This window comes from Cannabis sativa, chromosome 1 (assembly GCF_029168945.1).
Source record: "Cannabis sativa cultivar Pink pepper isolate KNU-18-1 chromosome 1, ASM2916894v1, whole genome shotgun sequence".
NCBI classification, from domain to species: Eukaryota; Viridiplantae; Streptophyta; class Magnoliopsida; order Rosales; family Cannabaceae; genus Cannabis; species Cannabis sativa.
The window spans coordinates 31,055,389-31,068,987 of record NC_083601.1 but is presented as its reverse complement, the minus strand read 5'-3'; the positions used below and the strand labels follow the sequence as shown (position 1 = coordinate 31,068,987).

Below are 13,599 nucleotides of genomic sequence, written 5' to 3'. Positions count from 1 at the left end.
TTGATTGTTAATTCATTTTATTTTGATGCAATGATCCAATAAGAAATAATACAAGAACATGCAATTCACAAAAGATACAAGTTAAGGATGTAGAAAATTAGGCGGCTTGAATCCTTAAAATGTACCTAGTTTATTACATAAAGCTGGGAGCCAGTGGATCCCAGTGATAAGATCTATTTCATTATTTGTAATAACTTTAATCACAGTTTGAGAAAGCCTTTTTCCTTCAAGCTTTCAACAGTGTCTTTTAGAGTCACTTCCAAAGGTGTGTAATTAACTCCCAAAGATTTTGCTTTCTCCTTTGACACTTGGTATCCTTGCATTCGTAGCAGAGGCTCCTCATCTTTACATCTGCCAAATTGAGAGAGAGAGAGAGAGAGAGAGAGAGAGAGAGAGAGAGAGAGAGAGAGAGAGAGAGAGAGAGAGAGAAATCATGAAAATTCAGCATATATTTCTTTTGTAAGCAATTTGATAGCTTAAAATTATAGCATACTTGTCAGGAAGACTCAAATTTGGATAGAGTTGCCTTATAATGTTCAAGGCCTCCAAAATGTGCACAACGTGTCCAACGAGACAATATCTTCCACTAGCTGAAGGCACTTCAAATGCTTGAACATGCGCCAATGCAACATCTCTAACATCAACATATCTATAAAATACGTTGGAAATATTGGCTTCTGCAGCAAAAAGAAAACAAAAATATTACCTACCCCAATCACAAGCAGAGCATGTAACAATATGAAATTAGAAAGGAAAGAAAAACCCACAAAATGAAAAAAATTAAATCACTAGAGAAAAAGTTAAACAGTCAATGTGAAGTCTTTTCTGAATTACAATGAGCAGCCACCATGGATCTTCTCAGCTGAGACGTAAAAACAAATATCAATTGGGTAATAGCAGAATATCAGTTCATAAAATGTACCGTTTATGTGATTCAGAAGAAATTCCACAGAGAGATTAAGAGTTGGCTGTAACAAAGGACCAATCACAAAACCTGGGTTTAGTGAAACCATATCAATCCCATTTTCTTTGGTAAATTTCCAAGCAGCCTCTTCAGCTAATGTTTTTGAAAGCATATACCAAAGCTGTAGCAAGAAAAGTCATGCAAGTCAAACTTATCTGTGAAAGATAGTGCAGCTGTGGACAAATGCTTTACTTTCTTATTTTTCTCTTCCCTAAGGTTATGGTAGTTAAACATAACCAATATGTTAAGTATGACAATACACAATAAAATTGATAGTATCATCCAAATTAAATGTCTACAGCATATAATGGAATTCATCTCATACTTCCAGCAGCTGGATTCTTTAACATGAGCTGAGCAATGGTTAACTAAAACAAAAAGACTAAAGAGAATATCATAAACTGAGCCATCTTGCTTATTGTAGTTAGTAGTCAAAGTAGCGAAGTATATAGAAGAGTAAAGGAAACCATTTTCCAGTCTTCCAGTTCCAGTCTGGCTATGAAGATGTTCATTATTAGACAACATCAGGTGAGCATGAACAAAGGCAAAGGGAAAAACATCAACATCTTCATAGCCAGAAGATTTGTGGAAACATAGAAACTAACTAAATCTAGTTCTGTCATTAGTTCACATCATCCATATAATACCATCAATTACTTCAAGTAAAATCACTACTATACTAATAGAAAGTACTTAATGAATCTCCACACCTTTGACTTCTCACAGAAAGTTGGATCTGAGAACCATGTCTCATCAACTACAACATCAGGTGTCAGGGGTGTTCCATTGAACGCAACTGTAGCCATAGAAGATGTTAAGATCACCCTCTTACAAGAAGCACTTTTGGCGCATGACCTAAGAACGTTAAGTGTTCCCTTAAGTGCTGGTTCAATCAGTTCTGCCTGAAATGTTAGGTAAAACAATCATCTTTTAAAAACTAAAATGATGCTTCATAAATAAGATATTAAATTTCAATATTCCAAACAGATAAGGTAAGAAAATGACTGAAACATATTCAAGCCTGAGCAGCTAAGGGACTAACCTGTGGGTCATTGACTGTAAAGTTTACAGGTGAAGCTGTATGGAAAACACCATCACATCCATCAACTAAAGAATCAAAAGATCCTTCCTCCAATAAATTTGCTTTGAACAAATGAAGTCTTTCCTTGGCTCCATCAAGTGAAAGCAAGTGTTCTGTTTTCTTAGGATCACCTATCACATTACAAATAAAGACAACCAGAATGTTCATATGAAAACTCAGATAAGATAACATAAACTTGTACAATGAAATTATACTTGCATTAACATTTACATCCCCATTGTTGTTCATATGTCTAAATTAGAGAAATTGGATCAAGCAATCAAAATCCACACTTACTGTATCATTTATAAAGAAACCCAAGCTAGAACCCAAAACATGTATTACCTCATTTCTGCCTCTTTCGGAGAAACCCAATTAGTAAATTGAGAGTTCATGAATTTGAGAGGTTGTTATATATAGAATATATAGTAATAGGATGTGAATATCATAGTGTAGTCAGCTAAAAAAGAAAAACATAACCCAGAATCCAAAAGTGATGAACAAAACTTAGAACAAGTATTGGGTAAAGAGAGTTTACTGAGGTCACGAACTGAAGCTTTGACAGTGTATCCATGGTGTAGCAAGAGTTTGACGAGGCATGAGGCTATGTAGCCGGAAGCCCCAGTCACAGACACCACCTTTCCTGATCCACTCATCTTCTTTCTTACTCACTTTGCTGCTCTGTTCGTTCTACAAAAAGAGTGGTCTCCACTCCCAACTCAACTTTCCACTAATTATTTATTACTAAAAACTTATTCCCTATTTTGATCTACATTACATTTTAGTCACTACTTCCACGTGTCAACTTTTAAAAAAAAAAACAAAGAAACTTTTACAAAGGTAAATGGGACATTCTTCTATATAAGTTAGAGTATTAATCCGATTCAATTTATATTATTTTATTTATAGTGGATCCCATTAGTATTAGCTGCACATTTTATATTTTAGATTCACTTCAATCTACATAGTAATTCAAATTTTATCTATAAAATGTATATTAAATTGATTATTTTAGATTGATTACTTTTTAATATTAAATTATTTAATATTTATTAAAAAAATATTTTTTTCACATAACTAACAACAAAATAAAAAGTATATTATTGTTTTATGTCTCTAATAACAAATTAAAATAAATGAAACAAAAAAATAACAAATTCAAAGTAAGAAAAAAAAAATTGTACATATAAAGAAAAGTTAAATTTTGTTTTAGATTATATTTTGTTAGAAAAATTAATAGTAAACCCAAGATCAATTTGTATATAACATAGAACACAATAATAATATATAATAATTAGGTATGCGTATCTGATTGATCCATAGCTAAACAGTTTATTTATTATATTTTGAAATATATTGTTATTAGATTTTTTAAATTATTATTTTTTAAATTTAAATATTAGTTACATATATAATTTTTTAAAAAATATATCTTAATATGTGTAAATTGGATTAGATCAGTTATTTTTAAATTCAATCAACATTCAATACGCACAAGTGTGGATTTTAGATTTTTTAATCCAATCCAATCCGCACAAATACAAATATCTGTATTTTGCAGATTAAATTGAATTGGATCGTGCGAATTAGATTAGATTGAGTATTTTATGAATATCCAAAAAAAAATATATATAACATATATCATATTTAATAAAAAAAATAGAGATGTACGACTTTTTAAATATGATTTTTATAGGATTTTGTAAAATTGTAATTAATATTGTTCATTTTTATGTTGTGTTTTGTTTTTCAGTTTTTTTTTTTAGTTTCCATATGATATCCACTCATTTTTCTTTTCTCATCTTTTCTTTTTTTTTTTCTTCTTCTTCTTATTATTATTTTTTTTTCTTTTTTGTTGGGACAAGAATTTAATTATTCTTTAAACCTCTCTAATTGAACAACTCACGAAAAGTCCATTCAAGAAAAGCCCAAAAGATCATAATCATGAAATGAAGCAAGTACCACCAACTCAATCATAATCATTTGGTATAAATGTAAGTGCCGCCGGCCTAATGAGATAGAGCATCATTATTTTGGTACGGAGGAGAGCACTGAAAGAGATTACAATTTACAAAACAATACAAGGAACACAATTGCCATACAATATAAACATGAACCCAACAGGTCGCTTATTATGACATTTTGATATAGTTGCTTCATCAAAATTTAAACTCTATTAGTAGAATTGACAATCATATTAAAATTTAAACTCAAGATAGTCATTAAAAATATGAGAATGTGTTATTTTCTTGTGCATGCAAAAATAAGATTAAAAACAAAATCACATGTAAACTGTTTTAATTCTTCTTTAAATTAATATTAAATAATTGCATGTGCCAAAGAAATAATAATAGGCAACTATATTCTCAAAGCTAAAGAATATAAATTGTTCAAATTCATGAAGATCATCTTCCATAATTTCTCTGAATATTCCTAAAGTCTTCCATTTATCATAATGTCTACAACATTAAATATCAAATAGAGAGTCAACAATCTAAATCTTCCAAAAAAACTCAATGGACCATAAGTATTAGAAGCTATATGACATGGTTTTTTGTTTGTAACACTAGAGTATAATAATTTAGCCTCATCTTCATCATGATCAACACTACCACTATTAATGGCAAACTTGATCTCATTCATGTTCTTGGAGCATATATTGCACCATCCACCATTTTCATTAAAGCCTAGTTTGGTCTCCGACTCATCTCTACTCTTACCCTCCTCGCCTTCGGATGGAGTAGAGTGTAGATCAATGGACGGCTGTGATTCAATCCTGATTGGGAGAAGGGTAACAAAGAGAAAAGAGATGATGAAAACTTGAGCTAGTGTGTTTGATGCCATTTTTGCATAGGGAATTGATAACACAGAGAAAGGGGAAAAATAATTGGGTTCTAAATTTTGTAAATGTGAATTATATTTATAATTAAGTACATATTATAAGCCTTTGTGATTCGAGTTAGCTTCCGACTCAAGCTAATTTGCCTTGGTGGGTACGATCTTTGACTTCTATAGAATATGATGAATCAGAGGTTAATTAAATCCTTATTATTTGTTTTAACTATAATAAGTAGTGAGAAATGGAATATAATAACTATAAACGAATAATTTTTTTAGTCAGCCTTAATTGATATAGGTCACCGGCCCCTAAATTAATGCAAGTACTCTATCTTGACTTCTTAAAAATGTCCCTAAGTTTTCTCACTCTTTTTTTCCACTCTTAATTTAGTATCCTTTACAAAAATAAGTATAAAAAAGTTAAAATGGGAGGTTTATATATGTCCTAAAATACTAAATTTTAGGAAAATAGAAAACAAATAGTATATTATATATATATACTAAGTAATAAATGCACACGTAATCGAAAAAAAAAATGCACATATACTACTTAGTTATATTCTTAGTTTAGTTTATTTTGATTATGTATATTTTTTAAACAAAAACTAAAAAGATTTTTTTTAAGTAATTACAATAAGTAACAAAATCACAAATCATACACTTTCTCTATTTTATTGTTTTAAAAAATATATATTAAAAGATAAATAATTTTTAAATAAGTGCAATGAATTTACAAAAAAAATTACATAAGTAAAAAAATAATAAAAAAAAATCTTTATATATTAAAAATGGTTATCTAATAGTAATTCTTGGTTTTAACAGTATATTCTCTTTTTATTTTGTTAAATTTAACTGCACTTTAACTCTAACGTTTAGTTTATAAAATTATATACATTCTAAAATATAAATTAAACCCTTCAAAACCCTAACTCTTTCAAGCCATGAACTACCCAACAAAACTACTCTTCCAAGCCGTCGAGTAGGATTATGTGCTCTGACTCTTCAGTCTCCTCCCAATCCAAGCGTCGATACACCATCACTTCGCTCCATGGAATTGGTATCGCTCCAGAAATATCATCACTTTGCTCCATGGGGATGGTATCGCTCCAAAAAATCTTTAATTACCAACCACGGTGACAAAGGTGCAACATCCTTTAACCTTTCCAAAAGAGTCCATGTATGGTAATAGTTTTAAGCGGCTCGTGTACCATAAAATACTTAATAGTAATGTTCTTACTGTAATATATTTACTATAATCATATATTAGTAAGATGAGTTGAGGTCATCCTTTAAAAAGAAATGATAGTCTTTCATTTATTACATTTAAAATATACATCTTCAAACTGATAATAATGTGGCTTTTATAAATATGTATATATTATTTTTTTGAAAAAATATATTATTATTAATATTATTATTATTATTATTATTATTATTATTATTATTATTATTATTATTATTATTATTATTGATAAGATATATATTATTAGAATTTGAAACCATACCACTAAGAATTCTATTTAAAAAAGAAAAATTTTAGTTTAATTTATTATTAATATATACATATTGTTTATTTTGTACTATGGTTACATTTAAGAAAGAAAAATATCTTTAGGATTTGAAAACCCTATACAACATAGGATTTAAAATATTATTGAAAGAAAAAATTTAATTTTATTTATTAATAATATATATTATATTGATTATATATTACAAGTAAGATACGTGAATGATAAGGATACATCCATTTTGATTATAGTGTGAATACAAATAAGCTACAGTAATAACAATAATTTTAAATATATAATGTTTTTTCATAATAAATTTTTTTACAATATTAATTTTATTTTTCTAAGTAAAAATAATAAAAATTTAGTAATATAATTACTCATATTGCTAAAAAAAATATTATATTAAAAATATTAAAATTTAAAATTTGATAATTTTATCATTAATTATCAATAAATTAAATACAACTGCACGCGAGCAAAGCACAAATTATTTCCTAATTAATTAATATTACTTGATCGATTTACGTATAATATAAATTCCTAGTATATAAATTTAAATATTGTGCGGTTGGAGGAGTACTTTAAAAAAAATATATATGAATTAAGCAATTTAATCATAAATTTTATAATTCCTTAATTGCAACAAGTGATTTATTAATATGCACCAAAATACTATTTTTTTTTTTATAAAAATAGTCTTGATGTGGCTAATTGTAAAAATAAAAATAAAAAGGAGATGGATAATATGTAATGTTATATATAACAAAAACAAATTAATAATAATGATTAAGCGCATTTAAAATATGCACCATTTTTTTTATATTTTTTTTTTACAAAAATAGGTCTCAATTTAATTAATTATGATTAATTAAATAATTTGTTTCGCTATTATGTGTCATAATAATAATTACCATATATATATTATTTTTTAACATTTTTTTAAAAAATTTACAATTTAGGTTACTCCAGTGATTTTTATGTGAATTACAATATAGATTTTGGTTGTGATGTAGATTGCTCCATTAATTACTATGTGAGTTGCTATATGAATTTCCGTAAAAAATAAAAAAATTACTTTAATATGTAAAAATGAAATAATAATAATAATAATAAATAATAATAATACACTTTAAATAAAAATAGTGTGCTATTGGTCTCCTCATAAGATAGGAATTAATATACTTTACTCATTTATTTATTTTTAAAACAAGTGATTAATAAATTTATCATTAATAATAATTATTATTAATAATAAAATTCAACTGATATTATAAATATAATAGATCGAATTAACAAAAACAGTGACAAACAGGACCACCTTCATTTTTACATGTACCTCCTCTACAAGGCCCCTTTTTACACTCGGCGTCGCATTTAGTGGAATTTGAGTTTGAATGAGGACATAAATCTGGACGCTTTGTGCTCTTGCAACATGCAAGGAGCATAGGAGAATCTTCTCCTAGAGTACCATTGAAGCCTAAAAAAATAAAATATATAGTATGAGTACTAATAATAATGACAAATATAACTTCAAAAATGCAAAAGGAACAATATATAAAAAAATATATGTATATATTGAGACCAGGGTCGGCCCTGAAACAAAGTGGGTCATAGGAAAAGAAAAAATTTTGGGCCCATATGTTAGAAAAAATGTGGTATTTTTCAAAATCGGTAAAAAAAATGTATAATTTTAAAAGAGGAAAAAAAAAATTTTGGGCCCCTGGGCTGGGTGGGCCCTAGGCACAGGCCTAGCCCGCCTATGCCCAGGGTCGGGCCTGATTGAGACCAACCAAAGGAAGAAATGAGAATCCCCACCAGAAGAACAACAAAAACAATTTGAACTTTGGCCATTCTTCTTATTAATTATTTTCTCTCTCTTTTTCTTTTAGTTTATGAAAATATGTTAGCTACCAACACAGTCTTATATACAGTTTGAAGAGATGATATTAATTAGTTAAAATTTCCTTTTTCTTTTATTTCTTCAATTTTTGCCAAAATTAGTGATGTACGTATTTAAGTAGTTTTGTTACAATATTATTGGAGAATATATGATATATGATTTTCTTAATATATACTTTTTATAATTTTAGGATAATATGTTAATTTGTTAATTAGGAGGAGTTTTAGGAATTTAATTAGTTTGGGAAACAATTAATTGTGTAAATATATATATACTAAATATAGATGATATGAACTGATTGGAGAAATCTTTTAATAAATAAATATGAATGTAATTATGGAGACGATATGGTTAATCTCATCATGCATGCATTGATCACGTGGGAAAAGTAAATTGTTAATATTATAATCATCATATGGATTTAGTATTGTGTTTCAATGTATAATTGCAAAACTTTGATGTAAAATTTAATATCTAATTAATGTTTTTATTTAAAAAAATAAAACTAATAACTTTTTATTATCAATTTTATTATTATTTTAAGACTAATTAGGATTTTTACCTCCGAACTTTAACATGTATCAAATTATGCCACCTGAACTTTTAAGGTCGTTAAAAATGCCCCCTGAACTATTGAGATTGTTAGATTTTTGAACTTTTGTGTAATTTTAGTAAAAAAAAGTCTAACATGGATGAAAGTTCAATAGGGCATGATTTAGTATATGTCAAAGTTCGAGGGGCATGATTTAGTAGGTATTAAAGTCTGTGGAGCATGGTTTAGTACATAAACAATCACTGAAATAGTTTAATTGAATAAAATTAAACAAAAGTCTTTAAATCTAACAATCTCAATAAATCAGGGAGAATTTTTTACAGCCAGAAAAGTTTAAAGGACATGATTTGGTACATGTTAAAATGTAGGGGATAAAAATCTTAATTAGCCTTATTTCAATATGTAAGATAATAAAAAAAATAATATAAATGTTTTATAATTTAATGCTATAGTTAATTATACTAATAAAATAATACAAATGATATAAATGTAAATAAAAAATAGTGTATTTATTATGATGTAAATTTTATATCATAGCAAATGTTGTGCTAAAATTGACATTAAAGTACGCTTTTTGTTAAATGAGTTTATATTTTAACTTTTCATTACTTATTTACATTGCCAAAAAAAAAAACTTGTATAAAACTTTTACAATTTTTATATAAATAATTTAAGGAGAATAGCTCATCACTTGGATCTTCTCTAAAATGTTGGTACTTAGTATTGTCAGAAACTTGAGATTTGTGAATCGAATATGTGATTGAGAAAAAAAAAAAAAAAAAAAAAAAAAAAAAAAAAAAACTTTTCTACCAATTACTTGTTAAAATATGAAGTTGAAAAATTGTTAGTACTCATGAAAGAAATTAATACAATATTATCTTGTTTTGGTTAGAACAGGACCAATACTTCATTTAAATTATTGGCTATAAATGTATGGTTTTGTCATTATGTTACTTATCATTTCAACTACTTTTTATCTTCGTAAAAATTAGTATTTTTTTAGGAAAAGTTAAAAGTCCTAACATTCTCAAACATGTAATATTATTATTGATATAATTAAATAGTATATATCATATAATTTAATATAATATTTTTTATAAAATATTGCTAACTATCGCAAGACGCTACCTTTAAATGATACTAAGTATTACTCGTGTCTTATAACACTACTATTTTCTTAGAGGACTTTAATAACTTTCTTATTAGTCTATAGAATAAATTAGATACAAAGTACACTATAATGTTTACAGTATAAAATTTTATTGGAAAATATTTTTTACCTTGCAGAAAAAAAAAAACATTCTACAACAAATTATTATTTTATTGAATTTTATTTTGTTATAAAAGTATTATTTTTATTGTAGCGTAGTGTATCAAATATATGTTGGAAATTATTTTACCAGGATCTTAGATCTACTCACAAGTATGTTTATTAACATCCTAAATAAGAACTTTCTAAAACGATAAATTAAACACATATAAAGTTTAAGAAACCTTACATTGGGTGCAGCGGAATAATATGACTCCTTCCGTTCAGATATCTAGCCCTTGATTCCTTTCTGTAGCAGAGCATTATCAATATCTGAACCTGGATCTCTTTCTCTGAATCTTTGATGCTGAAACTCCTTTTGCTGAATGTCTTTCTTCACGATCTTCCTCACTATGATTGAGGTATCACTTGCTGTGTGTGGGCACTACTCATACACTAAGGATTTCGAAATTCAAGAGGAAGAGAGAGAGAGAGTGGGTTCAGCCAAAGATAGGGAGAGAGAAGGCTCAGGTTTTTCTCTAAAGGAAAAATAGAAAATTTAAGTGTAATTTTCCTGAAGCCTTCACTATCTATTTATAGCATTCCACTATGGTTAGGTTTGAATTATTTGGCATTAAAATAATGAAAATATCAGTTTAAATTTCCTACAAAAGTGGATTTGGGCCTCACTTTTTGCAATTTTGCAGTTTTATCTTTTCTGCATCTGATTTTCTCAAAAATGCCAATTTTCTAATTCAACCATTTAAATGCCAATTCTAACTATTTAATAACTATAAATAATTATTAAATAATATTCTCATTTATCATATTTATTAATTGAACCATACAAAGTATCATAATTAACAAATATGCCCCTATAAACTCTTTCTTTACAATTTCGCCCTTACTTAGTGAAAAATTCACAAATAGACATAGTCTAATTTGAGAATTATAATTGATTAATCAAAACCAATTACATGAGTCTTACAAGCAATATTATCTCAACTAGTGGGGGGACCATGGGTCTATATAACCGAGCTTCCAATAAGTAGATCAAGAATTTAGCACTAAAATTCACTAACTTATTAATTCTTCGTTGAATCCACACATAGATTTTAGAATTGCACTCTCAGTATATAGAATGCTCTATATGTTCCACCATATAGACACATCATTAGTTATCCATTGTTATAATCCTAATGTGATCAACGATCCTCTATATGAATGATCTACACTGTAAAGGGATTAAATTACCGTTACACCCTACAATGTATTTATTCCTTAAAACACTTGACCCCGTATAAATGATATTTCAGCTAATGTGAAATGAGTACTCCACCATTTATGTTCGTTTGGTCAAGCTCGAAGGAGATCATCCTTTGCTTACTATTCGCCAGATAGAAGCTATAGATTCCATGTTTATGATAGCGCTCCCACTCAATTGCACTACCGTGTTCCCAAAATGTACGTATCACCCTGACCTAAAAGTAGGCTTAACTAACAAATCAAAGAACACGAATAGCCTCTCGAGATTGAGCCTAATCATATCAAGATTAAGATCATTTGATCTAGGATCAACTAGGCGATATTGACTTGAATAGATATTACGGTAAGTTTAATAAATCTAAGTCAAAGTTCAATATCGGTCCCTTCCGATGCATACTCCATGCATCCAACCTGAGCTTTACTTTAACCAATGTTCTGGAAAGAACATAGTATTTCTCCAAATACAAGTAAACTCTTGTTGTAGATTATCATATCAGTAAAACCCTATGTCTGATAAATCTAGGAAACTTTATTCACATAGTCATGTTTACTTTCCAATGTGTTGACAGCACAATAAACAGGATCAAGTATGTGAAAAGGGTTTCAGATGAATTTATACATTATGTACATATAATCATGAAATATATCATGTGAACCATGCAACATTAAATGTTATTTCTGATCTATATTAATAAGTAAATCTGATTATATTGAAATGAGTTTTATTTAGGGCATAAAACCCAACAAACTCCCACTTGCACTAATATAAAACAAAAAGTGCGTTTCAAATAATCTCAACACCTTGATATACAAATCAAGTGTAGTAGTAGTAAACTCCTCGTAATAGGATCTGAAAGGTTGAATTAACCACAACCTTTTCTCCACTATTACTCTTCCTTAATCACAAAATCATTGATAATGTGAAATTCCTCTCTATATGTCTACTCTCTTGGAATACTGGATTCTATATCTTTGGCAACTACTTTTGGTTAATCAGGAAATTAACACTAGTAGTTTAAGGCAATTTGGAATGATGCCAAAAATGTATAGAACTTTCCTTAGACTGAATAAGTACCTTTCCTGCAACCTTAACATTCAGTCCCTCTCTGGTAGACCTAGAGACTTTAGATAGGTTTTTACACTTCTCCAAAATCACTATTCCACCCCCAGAGTAATCACCATCTTATCAGAAAGATTTACTAGCACAAAGGCAAATTTCGAAATCTGATGTGGTGTAGTCTAAGAGTTTTAAACACACCCTTATAGACTAACATATAGTTCCTCTTCTTAATCTTAAGATTTACTTGATTGTCTTCCAATGTTCTTCTCCTGGATTAATCTGATACCTACTCATTACTCCCACTCAACAGGCATACAAAAGCATATCTAAGACCTCTCACTGTTGATTTAAGAAATTCTTTCATGGCTTTATCTTTTCTAGAATAGTTGAGACTTTTCCTTAGATAAATAAAATCTATGCCTAAGAAGTTGTGAAGCTTCTATAGATTTCCATTAGAAAGAAAATGCTTCAGCATCTTACTAAAGTAAGTTGCTTGCATTAGAGTAAGTAATTCCCAGGTATACCACAAGCCATAGGTTTGAATAACCTCAAACCTATAGTACTAGGAACAGGAAGTTTGTTAAGTCCATTGAATAGACTTATAAACGAAAATTTCCTTTTATGTCCTTGTAATAGAAAACTTTAGGTTACTCCATGTGAATGGATTAAACCACAGTTCTATTGGCTTTCTTCTTAGTTTCTTATCTTGACAATCCATTACTTGTTTAAACTCACAATGGATTTTAATCACTAGTGTCTCCCAAGTCATAAGAAAGTGAGTTCCTAGAAACTCTCCCACTACGACAAGGTACCGTGAATTATGTCGAAGAAAACTAAATGGTATTGATCTCTTCGGTTGTGACAAGACAACAGAGGCAGTGGGATCATCATATGTTAGATGATAGAACACTTTTGGAATCAAGAATAATATCTCCTTTATTTGCTACTTGTTTTCAGACTTAGTCATTATCTTAGAAAAGTAGTATTTGTTTGAACAAACACTTTCTTATCTATTGACAATGGGATGGTCCACCCCTAATCACTTAGAATAGCTAAGAAAACATGGTTAACAGTTCTAGCTTTTCTTAAGATTTTGATTAGGTCATCCATGAATCTAGTAATGATTTACATTAAGTATACAACCATTACATCATTCTGAAATTGTATTACCATAGAA

The 13,599-nt window shown here is 28.5% G+C and overlaps 1 protein-coding gene across 1 annotated transcript; it reads right to left on the bottom strand.

Annotated features, from left to right (window-relative positions):
* On the bottom strand, positions 1-2,811 carry LOC115706087 (phenylacetaldehyde reductase). Its single transcript, XM_030633604.2, has 6 exons — positions 2,584-2,811; positions 2,007-2,176; positions 1,675-1,866; positions 923-1,085; positions 494-677; positions 1-351 (listed from the first exon to the last, which is right to left on the bottom strand). Exons 1-6 carry the CDS (start codon positions 2,699-2,701, stop codon positions 201-203), a joined length of 978 nt encoding a protein of 325 aa, XP_030489464.1. The 5' UTR covers positions 2,702-2,811; the 3' UTR covers positions 1-200.
* Positions 2,812-13,599: the final 10,788 nt, after the last annotated feature.